This window comes from Chiloscyllium punctatum, chromosome 31, assembly GCF_047496795.1.
Source record: "Chiloscyllium punctatum isolate Juve2018m chromosome 31, sChiPun1.3, whole genome shotgun sequence".
Classification (NCBI taxonomy): Eukaryota; Metazoa; Chordata; class Chondrichthyes; order Orectolobiformes; family Hemiscylliidae; genus Chiloscyllium; species Chiloscyllium punctatum.
In genome coordinates, this window is record NC_092769.1 from 78,395,130 (window position 1) to 78,418,385 (window position 23,256).

A 23,256-nucleotide genomic window follows, 5' to 3' on the forward strand; every position below is an offset into this window, starting at 1 on the left:
TTATTTCCTTTTTTAAAAACACTACAGAATACTCCTCCCTGATTATTTCTGTCCAATAATTCTCTGCCCTAGCAAAATCCAAACATGCTTACTTGGTTGATGTAGCTGATTATGCTGCATCTGAATTTCCTGTTCTCCTATTAGTACATTGCTCTATTCCTTTCAACTTGAGACCCTCTTTGAAGTCAAATACACAGCCTGGACATGGTGTTCTCACTGCAGCCTAAAGAATAGTTTCTACAGATTTATCACACTCTCAGTCTGTACTTCCATTTTGAAGATTTGTCCAGCTGAACCACTCCCTGCTCCTTCATTCTTCAGGTTGTACCATTTAATAACTCTTCTGTCAAATTTTTATTCTTCCTTCCATAAGGAAATATTTCAAATTAACCTGTATCACTTTTGTTCAACTATTTTATCTGTGTCTCTGATCTCTTCAAGTCCTAACTGTTAATCACATAGTGTATTTCTGTGTCATCTACAAATTTGACCACCTCCCACAACTATTTATTTCTGTAAATATTCTAGAGAGCAATGATTTCACTCCAATTTCTCAAATCTGAAAAACAGCCATTAAGTTGGAAATAGATCACTGTTCCTTCAGTGTTGTTGGGTCCAAAACCTGGAATTCCCTCCCTAACATTGTGGATGTCCCAACACCACGTGAACAGCAACGGTTCAAGATGTTAGCTCAAAACCACTTTTAAGGGTAACTAGGGATGGCCAATAAATGTTAGCTTAACAAATGATGCCCACATCTCAGGAGTGAATAAAGAAAAATTATCTTTCCTTGGATTCTTTCCATTTAGCTTGCTGACCTGGCCACTCTTCCCCCTTTCAGCATCAAACCCATTCACTCAACAGCCTTGTGCTCCCAGTTGACATCTCATCTTTAAGTCCTGTCCTTTTGTTCTTCAATTCAGTAACCGCCTCCAACTTTGCAATCCTCTGAGATTTCAGTGTTTGTTAAACTCTGGCCTCTTGCACATGACTGATTTCTGTCACTTTACTGTTGGTACCTGTGCATTGAGCTGCCAGGATACTAAACTTCTTCAATTCATCTCTGAGCCCCTCCCCCTCTCTTACCTCCACTTTGAAGATGCACCTTAAAACCTATCTCATGGGCTAAACATGTGGTTGCCTGGCAGATATTTTGTGGTTTTATTTTGGTCTGAGTACCCACATGAGAAGCAGCCTGGGGTGTGTGACTGCTTTAAAACATATAGCTTCAAACTGTTGTCCTGTATTTTTATCTGAATAGCAATCCTCATTTCTTATTTCTTCCTCATTGACCCTAACTTCCTCCCAATAATCTATTTATTTTCTTGCTTTGCAGTACGAAGCCCAACCCTAATCAGATTGTATGCGTTGGGACAAAAGGGGGAATGATGAACGGAGCTACGGGATACCAGAAATCTGCAGCTGGCCTAACTTGCGAGAGCTGTCACAGTAAGTGGAGGGAAAGCCTTTTAGTCTGGTTAAGGTTCATATTTTATCTGGCATCGGGCAGGATTAAAGCCATTGTACAGGTCATGTTTCCAGGCGATAATGTTTTACATGCTTAATCCACTTAAAGTTATCACAAGGATAGAGATCTGAAGGTGTGCATGCACAAATCTGTCAACATAGTGGGACCGGTCAAAGAAGCTGTTTTGTGACACCGGTTCTAGAACATTCATGTTATGATGGATGTCAAGCTTCTGAAAGCGTGTAGAGCAGATTTTCTACAGTGATACAAGGGGTGATGGAATGGAGAAACATCAGGTTGTTCTCCTGAGAGCAGAGAAGATGAAGAAGGGTGATTGGCAAAGGAACCAGGGAAAGATGAGAATTTGTTAGGAAAGCAAGTTGTAATCTGGAAGACCTGAAAAGGTAGTGGAAGCAGATTCCTTAGGCATATTTGGAAAGGAATTGGTTAAATACATCAAGGGAAACAATTTGCAGCGCTAAGGGAAAAGTACAGGAAGATGAGGGATTAATTTGAAATATCTTTCTATGAACTGGCACAGACTTAACATGATTAATCAACAATGTGACACTGGCTTGTATGCTGAATTTAATTAACTGCATTTACCTACATATAGGCCGACCCATATTTAGCTTGCAATGTCATATAGTAGATAGACCATGTACTCTGTGAGGTTCTCTTGGCCATTATTGGCTTGTAGCTTATATTCATACAAATATGTGCTGTTAAACAGGACCTGGGACAAGTATTTTTTTTCAAGTAAGGTGCAGCCTATTTCAAAGTGGGAAGCCTCTAGGATTAGGTTTTCACTCTCTATTCCGCAGATGCGTAAGTGGTGCAGGATGCTCTGTTAAATACCATAAGCAAAGAATGTTGGATCCTTACTCTCTGTCCCTCTGACCTTCACTGCTCTGGATTAGGTGAGAGGGCAGGAAATGTGACAGGTATCCCCATTCTGGTAAAAGCAAAATATATAATAGAAATCTGAAACTGAACAACTTTGCAAAAGAAAATGCTAGAGAAACTCAGCAATGTGAAGTTGGGATGTTGGGTGAACATAGTGATAGGGCAGACTATACATTTGTGATAGTCCATCTGGTCTAGTAGCTTCTAGTTGCTTGCTAGTTAGAATCCCCTAGGAAAATGCAGAGAGCTGTACCCTGATGAATTGGCTACTTTTGGGGAGGGAGAGGCGTGGTACTTGGTTAATGTTTAAAGCTATTAGTTTCTTGGTTGGTCAAACACTAATTGCTGTCGAATTGCCTTGTCCTCCAGCCACACAGTCTCCACAGTGGTATGCCTGGGGACCACCCAATATGCAGTGTCGGCTATGTGCATCTTGTTGGATCTACTGGAAGAAGTATGGTGGCCTAAAGACGCCAACAGCACTTGATGGGGAAAAGTCACGACCTCCTTCAGTAAGATTGCAATGAAACTATCACCTTATTGTCTCAGAGTAGCATGCAACCTTATCCTTCGCTTTGTACCAAAGAAGCAGTTGTGTGATCATTTAATAATTTGTCTTCTAGTGCATTGTTTGTTGGTAGAGACTTTTTCTCTCCTTGTAACTGCCTTTCTGTGTAGCTTTCAACTTATAAAGAAAAGGGGCCATATAAAAATGTCTGCCTTTCACTCTGTCTGTTTCTCCTCAGTCTTCCTGTTTGCTCCCTGTTCTGTTTGTGCTTCTCTTTCACTTCTCTTTCTCTGACTGTCTAGCTGGGTCTCTCTTCCTCTCAGGCATGGCGTTGCTTTCTGGTGTGCACAATCGCTCCTTCTGGAGAACTAAAAGTGAAAGAGAAACACTAGAAGTGTAGATTAGTTTGCATTAGTGTAGATAATGTTGAAGGTTCTTTTCCTGGTGAAGGTTCATTCTTGAACCGTTCAGCAGTTTACCACGCTGTGCACTTGTCATTTTCAAATTCCACACTTGCAGTTCCTTTTCTTTCTTTATCGTCCTTCTGTCTCTTTTTTTATTGTTGTCTTAAAGAACGTTACCTGAGTGCTAGCTTTTCAAACTCTCCATGCTTTTTATTTTGTTTGCAGGAGCCCAGATCTAAGGGGTCGTATGGCCGCCAGGATCCTCAGGGTTTGCTGTCATATAACAGCTCCAAACTCCTGGCCAAGAACCGGCAGACATTCCTCCTCCAGACAACCAAGTTGACCCGTGTTGCTCGGCGACTCTGCGATGATATCCTCCGGCCGAGGAGGGCAGCAAGACGGCCCTATATTCCTGTCAACATCGGAGCCATCAAGACTGAATGTAAGGAGGCCCTGTCAGTCAAGGACTGGGCAAGTCTTTAAACAAAACATGCTTCTTCACTCTCCCCAATGTCTTGCTATTGATTACAGCCATGTTGAACAAAGCTCTGCTTTCTGAAGACAAGCGAAAGAGTGAAGGGATGCCAATCCAGTAATAAGATTTCAACCGAATAGAGGTAGACAAGATGTTTCTGTTGACTGGAAAACCAGAATTAGGAGCCATCATTATCAGTTACTAATAAATCCATTTGGGTGATCAGGAGCAATGTCCTTTACCCAGGCAGTTTTTGTCTATCATGCGTGAAAAATACTTCACATCGCATGCATGCTTACATGACCAGTTAGTGCTATTGCACAATAGTTAAGCGCAAAGTGCACCAATGGGGGTGAAGTTTTACATAACTAAATATTTTGTAAGGTCTCAATTCACTGAACAGCTTTGTGTGTCAGGTTTAATGTTTGAGGTAGTTGTGAGGTTAACTTTTCTATAGCATTTTGAAAATGGAACAAAGTGAAAGGTGTGCATGCAATTTAACCTTATCAACTCTTAATGGATATCTTATTAACAAGGAAACATACTTAATGAAGATATCTGTTTAAAGAAATCTTTATTCCTGTATTGTTCCATGACTAAACCCCCGTGTCAGAGAACTTGCTTACACTACTGATGCTGGAGCTTCAATTAGATAATTAAGAATTTGATTCTCAAGCTCTCAGGAAAGAATTGGGAGCGACAACTTTGCTTCAGAGTTTATGGTACTGGAGGAATAGCAACAGGGCGTAGCCAATCAAAATCTGGAGGTTGATCTGTCTTTCAGTTTAATCATGGCTGATCACAACTCCATGTAGCAGCTTTAGTTGCATAACTATTAGGTGCCTACAAACATATCTATTGGCTGTAGAAACTGTGGATTGTCTTTACCTGTTCACTGACCGACTGACCTATCCTCCCTCTCGTTTCTCCCCACACAGCAACCCCCAACGTAGACACACATACACATCCCCGCTGTGAGATTTGAAGCTGGTTCTGTTTTCCCCTTAGGTGCTGTCAGACTTCCAAAAGCAGCAATAAAACCACTCAGGATCCGGCCTGTGGCACGGCCTACGTTAGCTAATATCATGAAGGAGTTGGGCGAATTGGGTAAGTCACTTTTAAGTAATTGAGCTGAGGGGTTAACAATTCCCTCAACCTTTTTTGTTTTGATTTTCCCATCTTATTCTAGAACAGTGCCCTTCGGTGACCTCCTCACCTTAGGTATGTGCTGTTTGTGAGCACGATCCTTGGTGTTTGGTCACATTATTGGAGGCCTAAGTTTTCCAGTGCACTGCAGAAAATGCTGCATTATCAGGATGTTATCTATAATGTTTTGATACTTTTTTAAGTCCAGTCATTTTATGTAAGTGTTTTGGGGAGAAAGAGAAAATTGAGATTTTTGATGACTTTCCAAACTGGAAAAATGTCGCTTGGGTTAGGAAAAGTTCCTAAGCAGTCAATCTGGACAGTGCTGCTGAACAGACGGTAGAAACAGATTAACTACTTTTCAAAGAGTGAATTGAATAAATATTCAAAGTGGAAAAATGTACAGGGTTACACGGAAGTGCTAGAAGGAGTGGGCCAAATTTGACAGATTGTTGAAAGAGCCAGCACAGTCACAGTGGACCAAGTAAGCTTCTGTGCTGCATCATTCAAAATCTTTGACTAAACTGAGCTACTTCCTGTGTGGAAGTGAATGCCCAAGATCCTTATTGTTTTGCACTGTTTCTCCATTGTCTTCCCAATGTCCTGTCCCAACATTCCTACCTGAACAAACAATTTCACAGTGTTGTAAAGGTTATGTGACTGTGAATGTGTGCACTGTAATGAGTTGGATGTATGGATAAATGCAGGCTTTATTTTCACGCCGAGTATGTTTAAATTGCAGCGGCACGTGGTCCAGTGAAGCCAAGGATTCTAAAAGGGAGTGAGACAAACCGAAGCATCCTAAATATTAACCGTGGAATGCTGCCCCTGCTGGGGAAACGCACCTTCAGCAAACAAAACGGAGTGGAAAGTAAGTTGTACGCACTTGTGCTGACTACTCAATACGTTTGCATCCAGAGGTTAGAATTCTCATCAGAGTCACCATGGTCTCAAAACATGTGTGACCTCATGGAATTGTTGATGCTGTGTTACTGTCTGAGAGGATATGTGTGTTAATACCTCTTCAGTCACAAAAGTTTTAAATATGTTGAGCACTAGGTATCCCAACTGCCCACAAAGACCCACCCAATCTCCCCACCTCCTTGCCAGACTTGATTTCCCTTACCCCCACCTACCTTAAACACTGCATCACTTACCTGGCCCCCATTCCAACTTGCACCATAGCATCCTGCCCATGTGGGATCTTACTGTGTTTCCCCTTGTCATCCTCCCCATCTAGAGGCGTACCCATTAATGCCTTATCCCACCCAAATGGCACCTTATTCCCCCCTGACCATTTGGCACCCTAATCTCACACTTGCTTTATGTACTTATCATTTGACTGCAGCTGTCAAAATGGCCGACAGAACCTTTTAAATTTCAGAATACAGCAGCTGACTGCTGTGAAAAGGGGGTGTGGTTTGATTCCTCTGATAGTTGGTGCTAGAACAGAGCCGTCAAAATGGAAGTACGACTCCACATTTCTGAAGAAGCAGTGGTACAGAATCTCCTCTCGGAAATGTGGAACTCTCTCCTTTTGTAAAAGAACAGTAGGGAGAGCGAGAGTGGCAATCTGCATGAGATTGCCTGTCCTCAGGACTCGGTGATAACAACTAAAATTCTGAGCTTGGCTACTTTAGGGTTTGACCAATCCAACTTATCTGGTCCGATAATCACCTTTTTACACCTTCTTTATTGGTTTTGCAATTTCGGCTCATCGAGTCTGGTCAAAATTCATATCATAAACTGGGGTTCTACTGCCTGCGGACTTAAGTTATGGTGTGATTTGATTGAAATGTTGATGGTATTAAGAGGAGCCAATGGGTAGATAGAGATATTTACAGTTGAATGCGTGGGACATTGTCTAAAAAATTAGAGCCAATTCTGTGCACAAAAGATGGTCAAATTTTGAAATTTTCTTTTGTAGTCCATGCAATTTATGCTGGATGAATTGTTAATTTTAAATGTGAGATTGTTAGATTTGTGATAACTTTAACAGAAGTGGGGAGGTGGGGCAAAGGTGGATGTCTGGGGTATGTTTCACAGAGCAGTCAGGACCTTCATGCTCAGTGGAACAGGCTGGAGGGGCTGAATGTCCTCCAAGATTCTTTGCCTTGTGACAATCCACATAATCCTACATTATACAATGCAATTCCACATGCTTCCATATAAGAAGTCTGATACTTATCAATAATGTAGTTTTAATGAGTTAATTTTTCCACTGGCGCAACTTTGTGATTTTGTTATCCTAACAATAGTTCTACTTTATGCTCATATAATTGCTATTCCATTAAGTGAAACTTTTAATTGTTCAATTTGTACCGTTCCATATTGATTCCTACTTTTTTTCTAAAATAAAGATGCATCTCCAAATGTTTCCTTCTGCAGACCTTACCAACTGGTTAGAGCTTTCTGAAATAAATGGATCAGTCTACACTGGAATATCTTTTAATTAGTAACTAAACTGACCATTGCTTTAAGGTCAGTTCTATTTCAATAGTTCAGCGATCGCTTTATCTAAATTGACTTGTGCTTCCTTATTTAACAAGCAAAAATCTAAAGGTCATTATTAACATACGAAGATGATGTCCAGCAGTATAACATCAGCAAACTTCAGGCTGTCTTATTAACCCTTTCCATAGAGTGTTCTCACATTAATAAGGTAGAACAGGAGTGTAGCACAGATAAGGGGAAGAGTGCTAGGCATTGTGACCCATCTCCACAAGCTGCACTAATTGCAGATATTACACTACAGGGAGCAGGAATTCAAATGACTGTGTGTGAGATTTTGCCCATTGACTGGCAGCTTTAAGTTAACAGTAGTGGGCACTCAGCTTTAGGCACCAGTTGCCCATAACCCACTGTCTTTCACTCCAAAACAAAGCAATAGCAACCCAAATTGCCTCTGAGGAAGTAGGAGAGAAGGAGTCCCTTATAAATAAGTGGCAAGGTAGCCTCTGATTCATGCCCTTAGGACTGAGAGTTGGCTTGTCACACATTGTCCTTGGGTCCATGTGTGAGGGCGCAACGAAGAAATGAACCAGTGCAAACATCCTGGTTATGTTCCCTGAAAGATCTTTATTTGGAGGGCCATCACACACTGTGGGTAATTCTGATGGAGGTGACAGAAGAGTAGAACATAAACTCTAGTAACAGTACAGAGGACAGCACCTGAACTTTGTTCTTGGGTTTGACCAATGCACAAAGTTGTGTCCGCCTGTTCGTTCTGCAGACTATGGGGACCGATTAAGGCTGCAACTAGCGAAGTTGTATTGTAGTTTATTTTGGACACTTAGGAAAGTTGTACTGTCTTATTGAAATCACAGAAACCTAAGAATAGAATACAATCCCTGCAATGTGAAGACAGGCCATTCAGCCCAACAAGTCTACACCAACACTCCGAAGACCATCCCACCCAGCTATATCCCTGTAACCCTGCATTTTCAATGGCTAACTTATACATCTCTGAACATTATGGGTCAGTCCTGTTGAAGGATACTCTCCTGCTCCTCGAATGCTGCCTGACCTGCTGTGCTTTTTCCAGTGCCACACTTTATCAACTCGTATTCTAGCATGGCCAATCCACCCTAACCTACATATCTTTGGACTGTGGAAGGAAACCAGAGCACCCAGCGGAAACCCACGCAGACATGGGGAGAACGTGCAAACTCCACACAGACAGTCACCCAAGGGTGAAGTCGAACCTGGGTCATTGGCACTGAGAGGCAGCAGTGCTAACCACTGAGCCACCATGCCACCCTGAAGAGATCTAACTTCAAATATCATGTGCACTTTGAATTTCTTTTTGGGGTGGAGGAATAATGAGAAAGTTACTTAGTTTTCTATATAATTTGCCATTCCTTTTTGCAAATACACTAATCCTAGTATTTCCACCTTCTCGTGTTTTTCAGGACCACCAAGTCCCATCCACATAAGACAGGTGGTAAGTGTAGCTGTCAACATGATGGTGCAATATGTTATGACATCTCAATGGACTAAGCTAAAGTGCTCAATATACAGAGACATTAATTCAAGCAGTCAGGCTTTCCTCAGTCTCAAGAAGCAAGTTTACAAAATGGATTGTCCATCACCTCTGACTGATCAAATGCCCTGTATGTTCTCCAGAGAGTAAGACAGGAATTACTGAGCTGGGGATAATGCAAAGGATCCAAACTAGATTTATCCTGTTATACTGGCCTTCTTTGGTTTACCTAGTTTTTTCATAAAATAAGCCCTCTCCCCAGGTGCCCTGAGTTATTGACTGATGTTAATGCAGCTCCCACACACTGTCACTCAGTAAACCCCTCCACCCCGTCAAATGTCCTGTGTTACTGACTGGTGTAAATCCAGCTCTTTCTCTCTGTCACTCAGGAACCCCTCTCCTCCGCAGTTCTCTGTGTTACTGACTGTATCTTTAGATTAGATTAGATTACTTACAGTGTGGAAACAGGCCCTTCGGCCCAACAAGTCCACACCACCCCGCCGAAGCGCAACCCACCCATTCCCTTACATTTACCCTTTACCTAACACTACGGCAATTTAGCATGGTCAATTCACCTGTGTGGGAAACCGGAGCACCCGGAGGAAACCCACGCAGACACTGGGGAATTGAACCCGGGTCTCTGGCGCTGTGAGGCAGCAGTGCTAACCACTGTGCCACCCACTGTGCCACCCACAACTAATCTCTAGTGATGTTAATAAATCTCCCTCACACTGTCACTCAGTAATCCCTTTCCCCCTGCACCCTGTGTTCCTGACTTATCTCTGCTGATGTTAATCCAGCTCCATCATGCTGTCACTCAGCAATCCCTTTTCCCCCATGCCCTATGTTACCGGCTGTATCTCTTCTGATATTAATCGAGCTCTCTCACACTGTCACTGAGTAGCCACTTACCCCCAGTGCCTTATGTTACTGACTGTATCTCTACTGATGTTAATCGAGTCCCTCACACAGTGGGGCTCTGTATCTTTCTGACCAGCTCATATTTTCAGAGACAATTTCCAGATTGACAATGATTGCCATTTCAAAGCAATTTCTATTCTTTAGACCAAAAATGACATTATTGGATCCATGTTTTTAATGCTTATATGAACATGTTCAAAACTGACTTCTTTACATATCATGCAATGGGTTATGAAGGAAGATTCTCCTGCAGTGAGATAATGTTTTCTCATCCGATCATAAAACACAGCACAAAAACTGATACTCCACTTCACACATGAGATGAATGTGAAACCAACCTGAGGGAGGGATAAATGAGGGAGAAATTTTATTTGCAGACTGTACTGTTGTTTCAGAATTAAAGGGCGTGTGGTAGTTTGCTTGTGGAACAGACTGGAGGGCTGGGTAGGTGACAGGGTAAAAGCCAACACAGACGATCCTTCCTGAAAGCAGCTTGCATGGCAATTGTGTAGTGGTGTTTTCTTTGAGGTAGTAATCTACACTCAATGTGGTGGTGTCACTGGGCTAGTAAACTACAGGCAGTGTGGTGTCATCTCTGGGGTAGTAATCCACAGTTGGTGTGACGGTGTTGTCACTGGGCTAGTAATCTACAGACGGTGTGGTGTTGTTGTCACTGGGCTAGTAATCTACAGACGGTATGGCGGTATTGTCACTGGGCTAGTAATCTACAGACAGTGTGGCGGTGTTGTCACTGGGCTAGTAATCTACAGACGGTGTGGTTTTGTCAATGGGCTAGTAATCTACAGATGGTGTGGTGTGTGTCACTGGGCTAGTAATCTACAGATGGTGTGGTGTGTGTCACTGGGCTAGTAATCTACAGATGGTGTGGTGTGTGTCACTGGGCTAGTAATCTACAGATGGTGTGGTTGTGTTGTCACTGGGCTAGTAATCTACAGATGGTGTGGTGTGTGTCACTGGGCTAGTAATCTACAGATGGTGTGGAGTTGTGTCACTGGGCTAGTAATCTACAGACGGTATGGCGGTGTTGTCACTGGGCTAGTAATCTACAGACGGTGTGGCGGTGTTGTCACTGGGCTAGTAATCTACAAACAGTACAGTATTGTTCCTGGGCTACTAATCTACAGACAGTGTGGTGTTGTCACTGGGCTAGTAATCTACAGACAGTGTGGTGTTGTCACTGGGCTAGTAATCTACAGACGGTGTGATGTCACTGGGCTAGTAATCTACAGATGGTGTGGCGGTGTTGTCACTGGGCTAGTAATCTACAGATGGTGTGGCGGTGTTGTCACTGGGCTAGTAATCTACAGACGGTATGGCGGTGTTGTCACTGGGCTAGTAATCTACAGACGGTGTGGTGTTGTTGTCACTGGGCTAGTAATCTACATATGGTGTGGCGGTGTTGTCACTGGGCTAGTAATCTACAGACGGTATGGCGGTGTTGTCACTGGGCTAGTAATCTACAGACGGTGTGGTGTTGTTGTCACTGGGCTAGTAATCTACAGACGGTGTGGTGTTGTTGTCACTGGGCTAGTAATCTACAGATGGTATGGCGGTGTTGTCACTGGGCTAGTAATCTACAGATGGTATGGCGGTGTTGTCACTGGGCTAGTAATCTACAGATGGTATGGCGGTGTTGTCACTGGGCTAGTAATCTACAGACGGTGTGGTGTTGTTGTCACTGGGCTAGTAATCTACAGATGGTATGGCGGTGTTGTCACTGGGCTAGTAATCTACAGATGGTATGGCGGTGTTGTCACTGGGCTAGTAATCTACAGATGGTATGGCGGTGTTGTCACTGGGCTAGTAATCTACAAACGGTGTGGCGGTGTTGCCACTGGGCTAGTAATCTACAAACGGTGTGGCGGTGTTGCCACTGGGCTAGTAATCTACAAACGATGTGGTGTTGTCCCTGGGCTAGTAATTTACAGATGTTGTGGTGTTGTCCCTAGGCTAGTAATCTACAGACAGTGTGGCGGTATTGTCACTGACAATAGACAATAGGTGCAGGAGTAGGTCTTTCTGCCCTTCGAGCCTGCACCACCATTCAATATGATCATGGCTGATCATCCTTAATCAGTATCCTGTGCCTGCCTTATCTCCATAACCCTTGATTCCACTATCTTGAGAGCTCTATCCAACTCTTTCTTAAATGAATCCAGAGACTGGGCCTCCACTGCCATCTGGGGCAGAGCATTCCACACAGCCACCACTCTCTGGGTGAAGAAGTTTCTCCTCATCTCTGTCCTAAGCGGTCTATCCCGTATTTTTAAGCTGTGTCCTGTGGTTCGGCGCTCACACATCAGCGGAAACATGTTTCTTGCCTCCAGACTGTCCAATCCTTTAATCTTATATGTCTCAATCAGATCCCCTCTCAGTTTACTAAACTCAAGGTTATACAAGCCCAGTCGCTCCAGTCTTTCAGTGTAAGGTAATCCCGCCATTCCAGGAATTGACCTTGTGAACCTACGCTGCACTCCCTCAATAGCCAGAATGTCTTTCCTCAAATGTGGTGACCAGAACTGCACACAATACTCCAGGTGTGGTCTCACCAGGGCCCTGTATAGCTGCAGAAGAATCTCTTTTCTTCTATACTCAATCCCTCTTGTTAAGAAGGCCAGCATGCTACTAGCCTTCTTCACTACCTGCTGTACCTGCATGCTTACCTTCATTGACTGGTGTACAAGAACACCCAGATCTCTCTGTACTGCCCCTTTACCTAAATTGATTCAATTTAGGTAGTAATCTGCCATTCTGTTCTTGCCACCAAAGTAGATAACCATACATTTATCCACATTAAACTGCATCTGCCATGCATCTGACCACTTACCTAACCTGTCCAGGTCACCCTGTAATCTCCTAACATCCTCCTCACATTTCACCATGCCACCCAGCTTAGTATCATCAGCAAATTTGCTAATGTTATTTATTACTAATACCATCTTCTATATCATTAATATATATTGTAAAAAGCTGCGGTCCCAGCACTGATCCCTGCGGTAGCCCTCTGGTCACTGCCTGCCATTCCGAAATGGAGCCGTTTATCACTACTCTTTGTTTCCTGTCAGCCAACCAACTTTCAATCCAAGTTAGTACTTTGCCCCCGATACCATGCGCCCTAATTTTGCTCACTAACCTCCTATGTGGGACTTTATCAAAAGCTTTCTGAAAGTCCAGATACACTACATCTACTGGGTCTCCCTCATCCATCTTCAGAATTACATCCTCAAAAAATTCCAGAAGATTAGTCAAGCATGATTTCCACTTCATAAATCCATGCTGACTCTGACCTATCCTGTTACTACTATCCAGATGTGTCGTAATTTCATCCTTTATAAAAGACTCCAACATCTTTCCCACCACTGAGGTCAGACTAACTGATCTATAATTTCCTGCTTTCTCTCTCCCACCTTTCTTAAAAGGTGGTACAACATTAGCCACCCTCCAATCCTCAGGAACTGATTCCGAATCTATCGAACTCTGGAAAATAATCACCAACACATCCACGATTTCTCGAGCCACCTCCTTCAGTACCCTGGGATGTAGACCATCAGGCCCTGGGGACTTATCAACCTTCAGACCTAACAGTCTCTCCAACACCAATTTCTGGCAAATATAAATTCCCTTAAGTTCAGGTCCTTCAGCCACTGTTACCTCAGGGAGATTGCTTGTGTCTTCCCCAGTGAACACAGATCTGAAGTACCAATTCAATTCTTCTGCCATTTCTTTGTTCCCTGTAATATATTCCCCTGTTTCTGTCTTCAAGGGCCCAATTTTAGTCTTCACCATTTTTTTGCCTTTCACATATCAAAAAAGCTTTTACTATCCTCCTTTATATTTTTGGCCAGTTTACTTTTGTACCTGGGCTAGTAATCTACAGACTGTGTGATGTCACTGGGCTAGTAATCTACAGGCGGTGTGGCGGTGTTGTCACTGGGCTAGTAATCTACAGACGGTGTGGCGGTGTTGTCACTGGGCTAGTAATCTACAGACGGTGTGGCGGTGTTATCACTGGGCTAGTAATCTACAGACGGTGTGGCGGTGTTGTCACTGGGCTAGTAATCTACAGACGGTGTGGCGGTGTTGTCACTGGGCTAGTAATCTACAGACGGTGTGGCGGTGTTGTCACTGGGCTAGTAATCTACAGACGGTGTGGCGGTGTTGTCACTGGGCTAGTAATAACAATCTGGCTATTGCTGTGGGAGACTTGGTTTTAAAACCATCACAGACAAATGTTGAAAATTGTATTGATTTGATATATTTGGAATTAGAAAATGGTTTAATGGTGACCGTGAAAAATTGTTTTTTGCTGTGAAAACCCATCTGGTGCACTAATGTCCTTTTAGGGAAATAAAACTGTCATCCTTACAGGTCTGATCTCTGTGAATCCTGGCCCACAGCAGCATTGTTAACTCTCAACTGCCCTCTGAAATTCTGAGCAAGTCATTCTGTTGGATCAGAACAATAATGATAAAAGGAATCAAATGGGACTGACTACTTGGTATCACTTGGGCTCTGGAAACGACACTGGCATGAACAGCCCTGTCGGCCCTGCAAAGGACGTCTTGTTAACGTGGGGGCTAGTGCCAGCATCGGGAGATCTGTCTCACAGACATACAGTCATTCTCAGGAAACATACGTAACACACAGTGTCCCAGACATCACTAAACCTAAGCAGATCCTGTCCCACCCACCATGGTAGTGGCACAGTGTTATATAGTTCAGAAGGAGTTGCCATGGGAGACCTCAACATTGACTTTGGGCCCCATCAAACATGGGCAAGGAAGCCTCGTGCTGATTACCACGTATAGTCATTTTCCAACTAACGAATCAATACTCCTCTGTGTTGAACAACACTCGGAGGAAGCACTGAGGATGGCAAGCGTGTAGAATATACTCTGGGTGGGATATTTCGATGTCCATCACCAGGAGTGACTCGGCAGGTGCACTGCTGATCGAGCTGGTCAGGTTCTAAAAGACATAGCTGTTAGACTGGGTCCATGGCATGTGGTGAGAGCACCAACAAGAATAAAAAAACAAACTTGACCTCTCAGGTACTAATCTGCTGGCTGCAGATGTGTCTGTCCATGACAGTATCAATAAGAGTGATCACTGCACAATCCTCGTGGAGACAAATTCCCACCTTCACGTTGAGAATACTTGCTAACTGGAATAGATTTTGAACAGATCTGGTGGCTCAGATTTAGGGAGCTGCTGTGGACCATCAAAGCAACAGAATTTTATTTTCCTACAATCTGCAACCTCATTGCCTGGAATATTTCACACTCTGCCATAACTTCCAAGCCAAGCTGGTTCAATAAAGAATGCAGGAGGATATGCCAGGAGCAGACTCCTGAAAACAAAGTGTCAATCTGGTGAAGCTACAGAATACAACTATTTGTGTTCCAAACCGCATGAGCAGCAAGTGTTTAATAGAGCTAAATGATCCCACAACCAACAGATCTGCGCTGTAGGGATTCTGTGACAGTAAATGTATGGGGTCACCACAACATGCAAGTTTCCCTCCAAGTCTCACACCATCCAATATTTGAAGCAGGTTTGTGCTTCATATCTAAGGAAAGATTTGCTGGCATTGGAGTGGGTCCAGAGCAGATTTACAAGAATGATCCCAGGGATGAAGGGCTTGTCATATGAGGAGCAGTTGTTGCAGACTCTGGCTCTGTCCTCGATGGAATCTAGAAGGATGAGGAGGGCATCTCATTGAAACTTGCAGAATACTGAGAGGACTGGATGGATTGGACATGGAGAAGATGTTTCCATCAGTAGGAGAGACTAGGACTTGAAGACACTGCCTCAGAATGAAATGATGACCTTTTAGAACTGAGATGAGTCACTTCTTCAGCTAGTGGATGGTGACTGTGGAACTCGTTGCCACACAGGGTTGTGGAGGCCAAGTCATTAAGTGTATTTAAGACAGAGATAGATAAGGTCTTGATTGGTAAGGGGATCAAGGGTTATGGTGGGGAAGGCAAGAGAATGGAGTTGATAAACATATCAGCCATGGTCAAATGATTGAGTAGACTCAGTGGATCAAACGACCTAATTCTGCTCCTACATCTCACGGTCTTATGGTCTTACCCTGACTTGGTAATCCATCACTGTTCTTTCAGTGTCACTGAGTCAAAATCCTGGAACCTGCTCCAAAGCGTATTGTAGGTGTGCCAAAGACCGCAGTGTTTCAAGAAGACAGCTGACCATTCCTTTGTCTAGGGCAGTTTGGGATGGGCAATAAATGCTGACCTAGCCAGGGATGGCCACATCCCGTGAATGAGTTTAAAAATTCTGTCTTGCTGTTGAATATTCAAAAACTTACAGAAGCATCGCAAAGAACACTTAATTTACACCTACACAGAAGGTTCCCAGCTTGATTTCCTGGTCTCAGTTGGGGGAAGTGGAGGCAGTTAAAATTAGCCTCAGAGGCCCTTGCTTGAGCAAGTGACACTGTTTCTGCTTTTCTTCTCTGGCAGGCATACTTATTACTTGAGGAAAGCTTCATAATTCAATTGTAATAGCTGCCACAATCAAGCAGCCTGCCTCCTGGACTGTTTGATGGGGACAGTCTAGAGAGTGTTGAACCACCTGCAGTATCTGTCCTGCACGTGTTTGATGGGGAAGTGGGGGGGGGGGAACAACAGTGTAGAGGAAGTTTTACTCCATACCTAATCCTGTGCTGTCCCTGTCCTGGGAGTGTTTGATGGGAGACAGTGTAGAGGGAACTTTACTCTGTATCCAACCCTATGCTGTCCCTGTCCAGGAGTGTTTGTTGGGAATGGTGTAGAGGGAGCTTTACTCTGTATCCAACCCTCTGCTGTCCCTGTCCCGGAGTGTTTGTTGGGGATGGTGTGGAGGGAGCTTTACTCTATCTTGGAGAATTAAAGGGTAATATTTAACAGATGTCATAATTAGTAACGGTTTTGAAAGTGAATATGGAAAGACTTTTTTTTAACATGGATAGTCAGTAACCAGAGGAGAGAGGTTTGAGGTGACTGGCAAAAAGAGCCAGAGAGAAAATAAAGACTTTTTTTTTGATAGTGAATTAGTGCAATCTGGAAATGCTGTCTGATAGGGCAGTGGAAGCAGATTCAACTGGAACTTCAGAATACTGAGAAAGGAGAACTGTGGACTCCTATGGGGATACAGTGCAGGTAATTGGCATTAATGTTTAGTTCTGGGCACCAGACGGATACATTGATGTTGGTAGAGGATTTGCAGCAAAGATTTCTCAGACACAAGCATTCAAACTGCAGCCACTGCTTTCCAAATGGTTGAGATGATTTCATTGAAGGTTTTGAGATATTGAACAGAGTCAATTCGGTCGGACATCCTGTAAATCAAGGTAGGGATTATGGTTTGGAGACTATTGTCTGAAGGTGTTAAAAGATCTTGGATTCAGTGGCTCTCTCGTCAGTGATCAGCCATGTCTCAGCAAATGATAGAATAGACTCGATTAACTGTAGTGCCACCTCCTGTTCTGAAGCTTCCAATTGTGGATAACCTTTTTAAAAAGCCAGCACAGGCACCTGGGCAGAATCCATGCTGTATGACAGTACATACATCCTGAATTCTTACACTCGTAATCTATCCAAAGCTTCAGGCAGAGATGCTGTCCTTGATCACATGGAAGTATAAGGATAAATGCTGAACAGGAGAGATGCTGAGGGTGCAGCACTTCAGGGTCATTGTTAGTTATGTACTCATACTTCTAAAATGAGGCTTGTCACACACACCTTTATCACATTTACACATGGTGATCTGACTGGGCAAACCTGGGCAGGCTAATCTGACAGCTCCCTGACCAGGAATGCTATAAGTTTGATTTATGGTCTACCCCCTGCAAGCTGGGCATAAATGCCATTAAATGTTTACAACAGTTGACCTCAGTAATCTGGACTAGGGACCGGGTGGAGAGAACTATCAAAGAGCCAGCACCTGTTCTGTGAAAGACATTCTATAATGCAGCTTTGTTATGTGAGCCCTTCCATCACCGTTTCTTCCCACCCCCCACCCCACCCCACGTCTACCTCCTGTTATCCCCTTCAACCTCCTCTTTCCCCTAGTTTTTCCCTGTTGCCCCACTTCTCCCCATTTTCACTCTTCTTCTCTCTCCTCTCTTTTCTTTATTCCCCTACCCTTCCCTCTCCAATATCACTCCCTGTCATCACACTCATTTATGGATCAATCCAATTTCTTGTCCTTTTCCTCCTCCTCTTCCCCCCCCCCCCCACTCTCAAATTTCCTAGATTTGAAAGACCTGGAATGGAATGTCTCACATTTTCCTGAGTTTTTTTTTAATTAAAAGCATATAACCCTGAGTATTGTAGAATCCCTGTGGGGTCACACTCATTCTTCTCTTTGCTGAAGTGCCAGCCACAGCAGAACAGCCGTTCAGCCCATCCGGGTTACAATCCATGGTCAGCTCTGTCTTGACATTGTAGCTTGAAGTGAGGTTTGCTTCATTCCTGGGAAGCCTTTGAGAAAAGCATGTACGACTACTAGTTAGTGATTCTATTCACGGGTACCGGTTGGGTTAATATTTCAGTTAATGTAGTCTTTATAATTGACCCACTTAGAATGAGCAGGAAAAGAAAGCTCTAATTTTGGTGAAATGCGTTGTGACTGTTGCAGACGGCTAGCCCCCATTCAGCCAGTGGCAGACCCTTTTCTGCTGGGGTGAAGACAGAGCGAGGTGGCACTGAGCCAGCGTTTAAACGGCAGAAATTGAACCCTGGAGATGCCCCTGACCCGATTGTCTTCGTGGCAACAGACCATACCAGGTGTGTACCATGAGATGGAGGGGAGGGAGGGGGCTTAGGACAAGAAAGAGACAGCCAGAATTGACGGAATGGAAAGATTCTTGACTTCCTTCCTTCCTTCCTTAAATGTGTCTGTGGGTTAATTGAACATTTATGGAGGGGGCAAAGGCATATGTTATTCATTGAACCAACCATGTAAAACCATTTTAGGTGAGTTATGAAGTTACGGCCAGTGGGGTTTGATTTGAAAGTTGTTACTTTTGAGTTTAGTCTTAATATCCTTGTGATCATATGGGCAATAGTTTGTATACTAGAGTCAGTTTAACAGTAAAATCAGCTCATAAGCACTCACTCCTTGGAGGAAGACCATTCAGTCTTTCAGTACACTCACTGAAATTCATTTAGATCACTCGTCGCAATTTATATTTCATTTATCCACCTTTGCTTAGTCCCTGCAAAAAGGTCACAGATTTAAGCTAACAGACAATAGAGGGGAGATGAGGAGAAATGTGATATGGGGTGCACTGCCTGAAAGTGTGATGTAAGCGTTCCAATACGCTTTCAGAGGTAATCCACCTCCTGACTCCCCAAAACCTGCACACCATCTACAAAGCCCAATTTAAGAAAATGGTGGAACACTCCCCACCTGCTTGGATGAATGCAGCTCCATCAACACTCAAGAAGCTCAACATCATCCAGAACAACGCAGTCCACTTGACTGTCACTCCCTCCACCACCAATAGCTATGTATACCATCTCCAAGATGCAATACAGCAATTCAACAAAGTTTCTTTGACAACAAAGCACTTTCTAAGCCAGTGCCTTATACTTCCTGGAAGGATAAAGGTAGCATACGCATGGAACACCACCACCTGCAAAAGTCCTCTCCAAGTTAAATACCATCCTGATTTAGAAATATATCATCATTCCTTTAGTGTCACCAGGTCAAAATCCTGGAACACCCTCCCTAACAACACTGCATTCCAAAGAAGAGTGAACATGAACTCTGTTTCTTTCTCCACAGTTGCTGCCAGAGCCGCTGAGTTTCTCCATCACTTTGTTTTTACGGCATTGTGGGTATTCCTACACCCCAAGGACTGTAGCCATTCAAGAAAGCAGCCAGCGGCAGCTGGAGATCAGCAATAAATCTGGCTTAGACAGGGACACCCGTATCCTGTCATCAACAAATTTTAAATCAAAGATAAAACTTAAAATATGAAACAAAAATGTAGGACGTAATAGAGTGAGGTGGAGGGGCATTGGGACCAATTACATAGATTGTTGAGAGTGGGTCTCGGCACAGTGTACTGAATTGCCTCCTTGGTACTCCAGAATGCAATGATATCTGTGAATGAAGTTAATAAATAACTTGCACCTACCCTAAAAAATTCCTAAAATATGGTCATTGAGATCAGAAGTATATCTTCCGAGGAGGAGGAAAATATGGTGGATATTTTTAAAGTAACCACTTTTTAGTAGTAGTTACATGTTGCACAGCTAATTCCTTGCCTGCCCATTTAGGGTTCACATTGTGACTCACTTGTGCTGCAGTTAGGATGGATGTTGGCTCAAGCTAAGTCTACTGACTCCAGCGTTCTGTAAATCCCATTTACCTACCTATCCTGCAGTCTGTCATGCAGAATATCTGCACTTGCCCATGTGTGAGGCTAAAGGGTGAGCATCATTAACAATTCAATTACAGAAGGAAACATAAAACAGCTGTACCTGTGTTAATGAAACAGGGTAAATACCCTTAAGGACTTCACTGGAGGGTAATATGGCAGAGCACAGATAACATTAAATTAGTGGAGTGATTGGAGCAGACAATTGAAAATTTGATCAGAGATTGGATTTAACGAGTGACTAAAAGAGACGGGGGAGGGGGTGGGAAGTGGTGCACAGAGAGGTTTAGAGAGGGTATTCCAGAGCATACAGCCCCAGGCAGCTGAGGGTGCAGCCACCAATGGTGGAGCAGTGGGAACTGGAGATGCTCAAGAGGCTGAAAAATGATGTGGATAACTGTGGCTGGGCCACCACCAATTGCCCCTTGAGAAAGTGGTGGGTGAGCTGCTGCAGCCAGTGTGCTGTTGGGACACGCACAATGCTGCTGGCCCCAGGATTCTGACCAAGCGGCAGTGAAAAAACATGGGATGGTGAGTGGCTTGGAGGGGAACTTGCAGGAGATGGTGTTCCCACGTACCTTCTGCCCTTGTCCTTCTAGATGAAAATGGGTTGTGGGTTTGGAAGGTGATGTTGAGAGAATCTTGGTGAGTCTCTCTGAAGACTTACTGGCTGCAGTAAAAACAGTCTCAGTATCTTGGCCTCTCTCATAGCTATGGTTTGCCATCACTGACATTATCTTGATAACATTCTTCCTCAGAGTTCAGTATTTTGAATACAATACAATATCCAAAACTGCACACCATCCTCTTACTGGGATCAAACATGCTGTCTACAAATTTACATTCTCTCTTCATTCTCCAAGTCCCATTTATAAAGCTCCAAATGATGTTTGCATTTCTCATATGTCCGCACCAACATGAACTTTCAGGGGCTTGTACATTTGGTCACCAAGGTTATAATTCATTTTCAACTGCCAATGTTGCTCTTGTTTTCCCTCCTGAAATGTATTCCCTCACACCTATCCCCATTAAATTGTAATGGCCACCAAATTAGTCATTCTGCCTAACCCCTCCTGCCTTTCTGAAACCTTTTACACCACTCGCACCTCTGAATTCTAATTCTTCAAGATTTCTGCATTGGGTTTAGTGGAAGGTCTGACTGCAGATTGGTGGGAACAACCGTGCCTAGCTAAATGGCTTTTCCCTATCCCATGATTCTCTGCATTAAAAGATTACACAGCCTAACAAGGCATTACTCAGCACGGAACCCTGTAACCTCTTCATCAGTGTGTGCTTCCGGTTCCCACCACCCATGCAATTTCCAAGCATTCAAAGCCCTACTACCTTGTAATCTCAGGGTCATGTGATTAAAGCATCTGTCATTGTTAGAATGATCTGCTGCTGCTCCGAGATTCATCAGCTGTTGTGTAAGCTCATCATGACAGGGAATTGACCCAAGCAAAATGAGAAATACCCAAACTCCGTTAAAAGTACAGCAGCTGCTAATAGGTACAGCCTGCTGGGTTACAGCTATCAGTAATTATTGCCTTTCTCAGGAAAGAATGATCTGAATCTTTGAGAATGTTGAGAACATGAGAATTAGCTGCTTGCTGGGTGGGTGGCAGGGAATTAAAACATTTTGCCCAAATGCTATGTTTTCTCAGTGTGTAGGCTGCTTTGTGTCAGTAGACATGTGTGACTTGTACAGTTCTGGGACATTGCTGCCTCCAGCTGGTTAATTATGATCATTGCAGTCTGTTATTTGTCTGCAGCAAGTGACATCTTCCTTTTCTGAATGAAAACTAGTGGCAGTCATTTTGTCTGAAGCCTCACCTTGTTGGCACTTCTCTTCCTTTTCATTTTGCGGTTTTAATCAATCCAGCTTCTCAGTCTTAAGCTGTTACCTAAGAATAAATAAATAAATAATACCCCCTTTCCCCACTTTTTGGAACACGTGGTCAGCACATGTCAGGGGGTTGAAGTTGTGCTGAGGTAGGCCAGCCCATTTATTTCTCCAGTACCGCCATATAGAGTCATAGTCATAGAGATGTACAGCATGGAAACAGACCCTTCGGTCCAACCCATCCATGTCGACCAGATATCCCAACCCAATCTAGTCCCACCTGCCAGCACCCGGCCCATATCCCTCCAAATCCTTCCTATTCATATACCCATCCAAATGCCTCTTAAATGTTGCAATTGTACCAGCCTCCATCACATCCTCTGGCAGCTCATTCCATACATGTACCACTCTTTGTGTGAAAAAGTTGCCGCTTAGGTCTCTTTTATATCTTTCCCCTCTCACCCTAAACCTATGCCCTCTAGTTCTGGACTCCCCGACCCCAAGGAAAAGACTTTGCCTATTTATCCTATCCATGCCCCTCATAATTTTGTAAACCTCTATAAGGTCACCCCTCAGCCTCCGACGCTCCAGGGAAAACAGCTCCAACCTGTTCAGCCTCTCCCTGTAGCTCAAATCCTCCAACCCTGGCAACGTCCTTGTAAATCTTTTCTGAACCCATTCAAGCTTCACAACATTTTTCCAATAGGAAGGAGACCAGAATTGCACGCAATATTCCAACAGTGGCCTAACTAATGTCCTGTACAGCCGCAACATGACCTCCCAACTCATGTACTCAATACTCTGACCAATAAAGGAAAGCATACTAAACGCCTTCTTCACTATCTATCTACCTGCAACTCCACTTTCAAGGAGCTATGAACCTGCTCTCCAAGATCTCTTTGTTCAGCAACACTCCCTAAGACCTTACCATTAAGTGTATAAGTCCTGCTAAGATTTGCTTTCCCAAAATGCAGCACCTCACATTTATCTGAATTAAACTCCATCTGCCACTTCTCAGCCCATTGGCCCATCTGATCAAGATCCTGTTGTAATCTGAGGTAACCCTCTTCACTGTCCACTACACCTCCAATTTTGGTGTCATCTGCAAACTTACTAACTGTACCTCTTATGCTCGCATCCAAATCATTTATGTAAATGACAAAAAGTAGAGGGCCCAGCACCGATCCTT

General features: G+C 43.6%; 1 protein-coding gene across 5 annotated transcripts in view; it reads left to right on the forward strand.

Moving 5' to 3' along the window:
- Positions 1-23,256, forward strand: part of mta2 (metastasis associated 1 family, member 2) — a 79,456-nt gene that overhangs the window by 51,423 nt on the left and 4,777 nt on the right. For 4 of the 5 annotated variants that reach the window (XM_072551181.1, XM_072551184.1, XM_072551182.1 and 1 more), the window contains 7 exons: positions 1,337-1,449; positions 2,744-2,886; positions 3,512-3,728; positions 4,770-4,868; positions 5,650-5,778; positions 8,819-8,850; positions 18,475-18,623. In XM_072551181.1, the coding sequence (XP_072407282.1) occupies positions 1,337-1,449; positions 2,744-2,886; positions 3,512-3,728; positions 4,770-4,868; positions 5,650-5,778; positions 8,819-8,850; positions 18,475-18,623 (882 nt within the window). The remainder of the gene's footprint in view (positions 1-1,336; positions 1,450-2,743; positions 2,887-3,511; positions 3,729-4,769; positions 4,869-5,649; positions 5,779-8,818; positions 8,851-18,474; positions 18,624-23,256) is intronic. The other variant, XM_072551186.1, reaches the window with a different exon arrangement.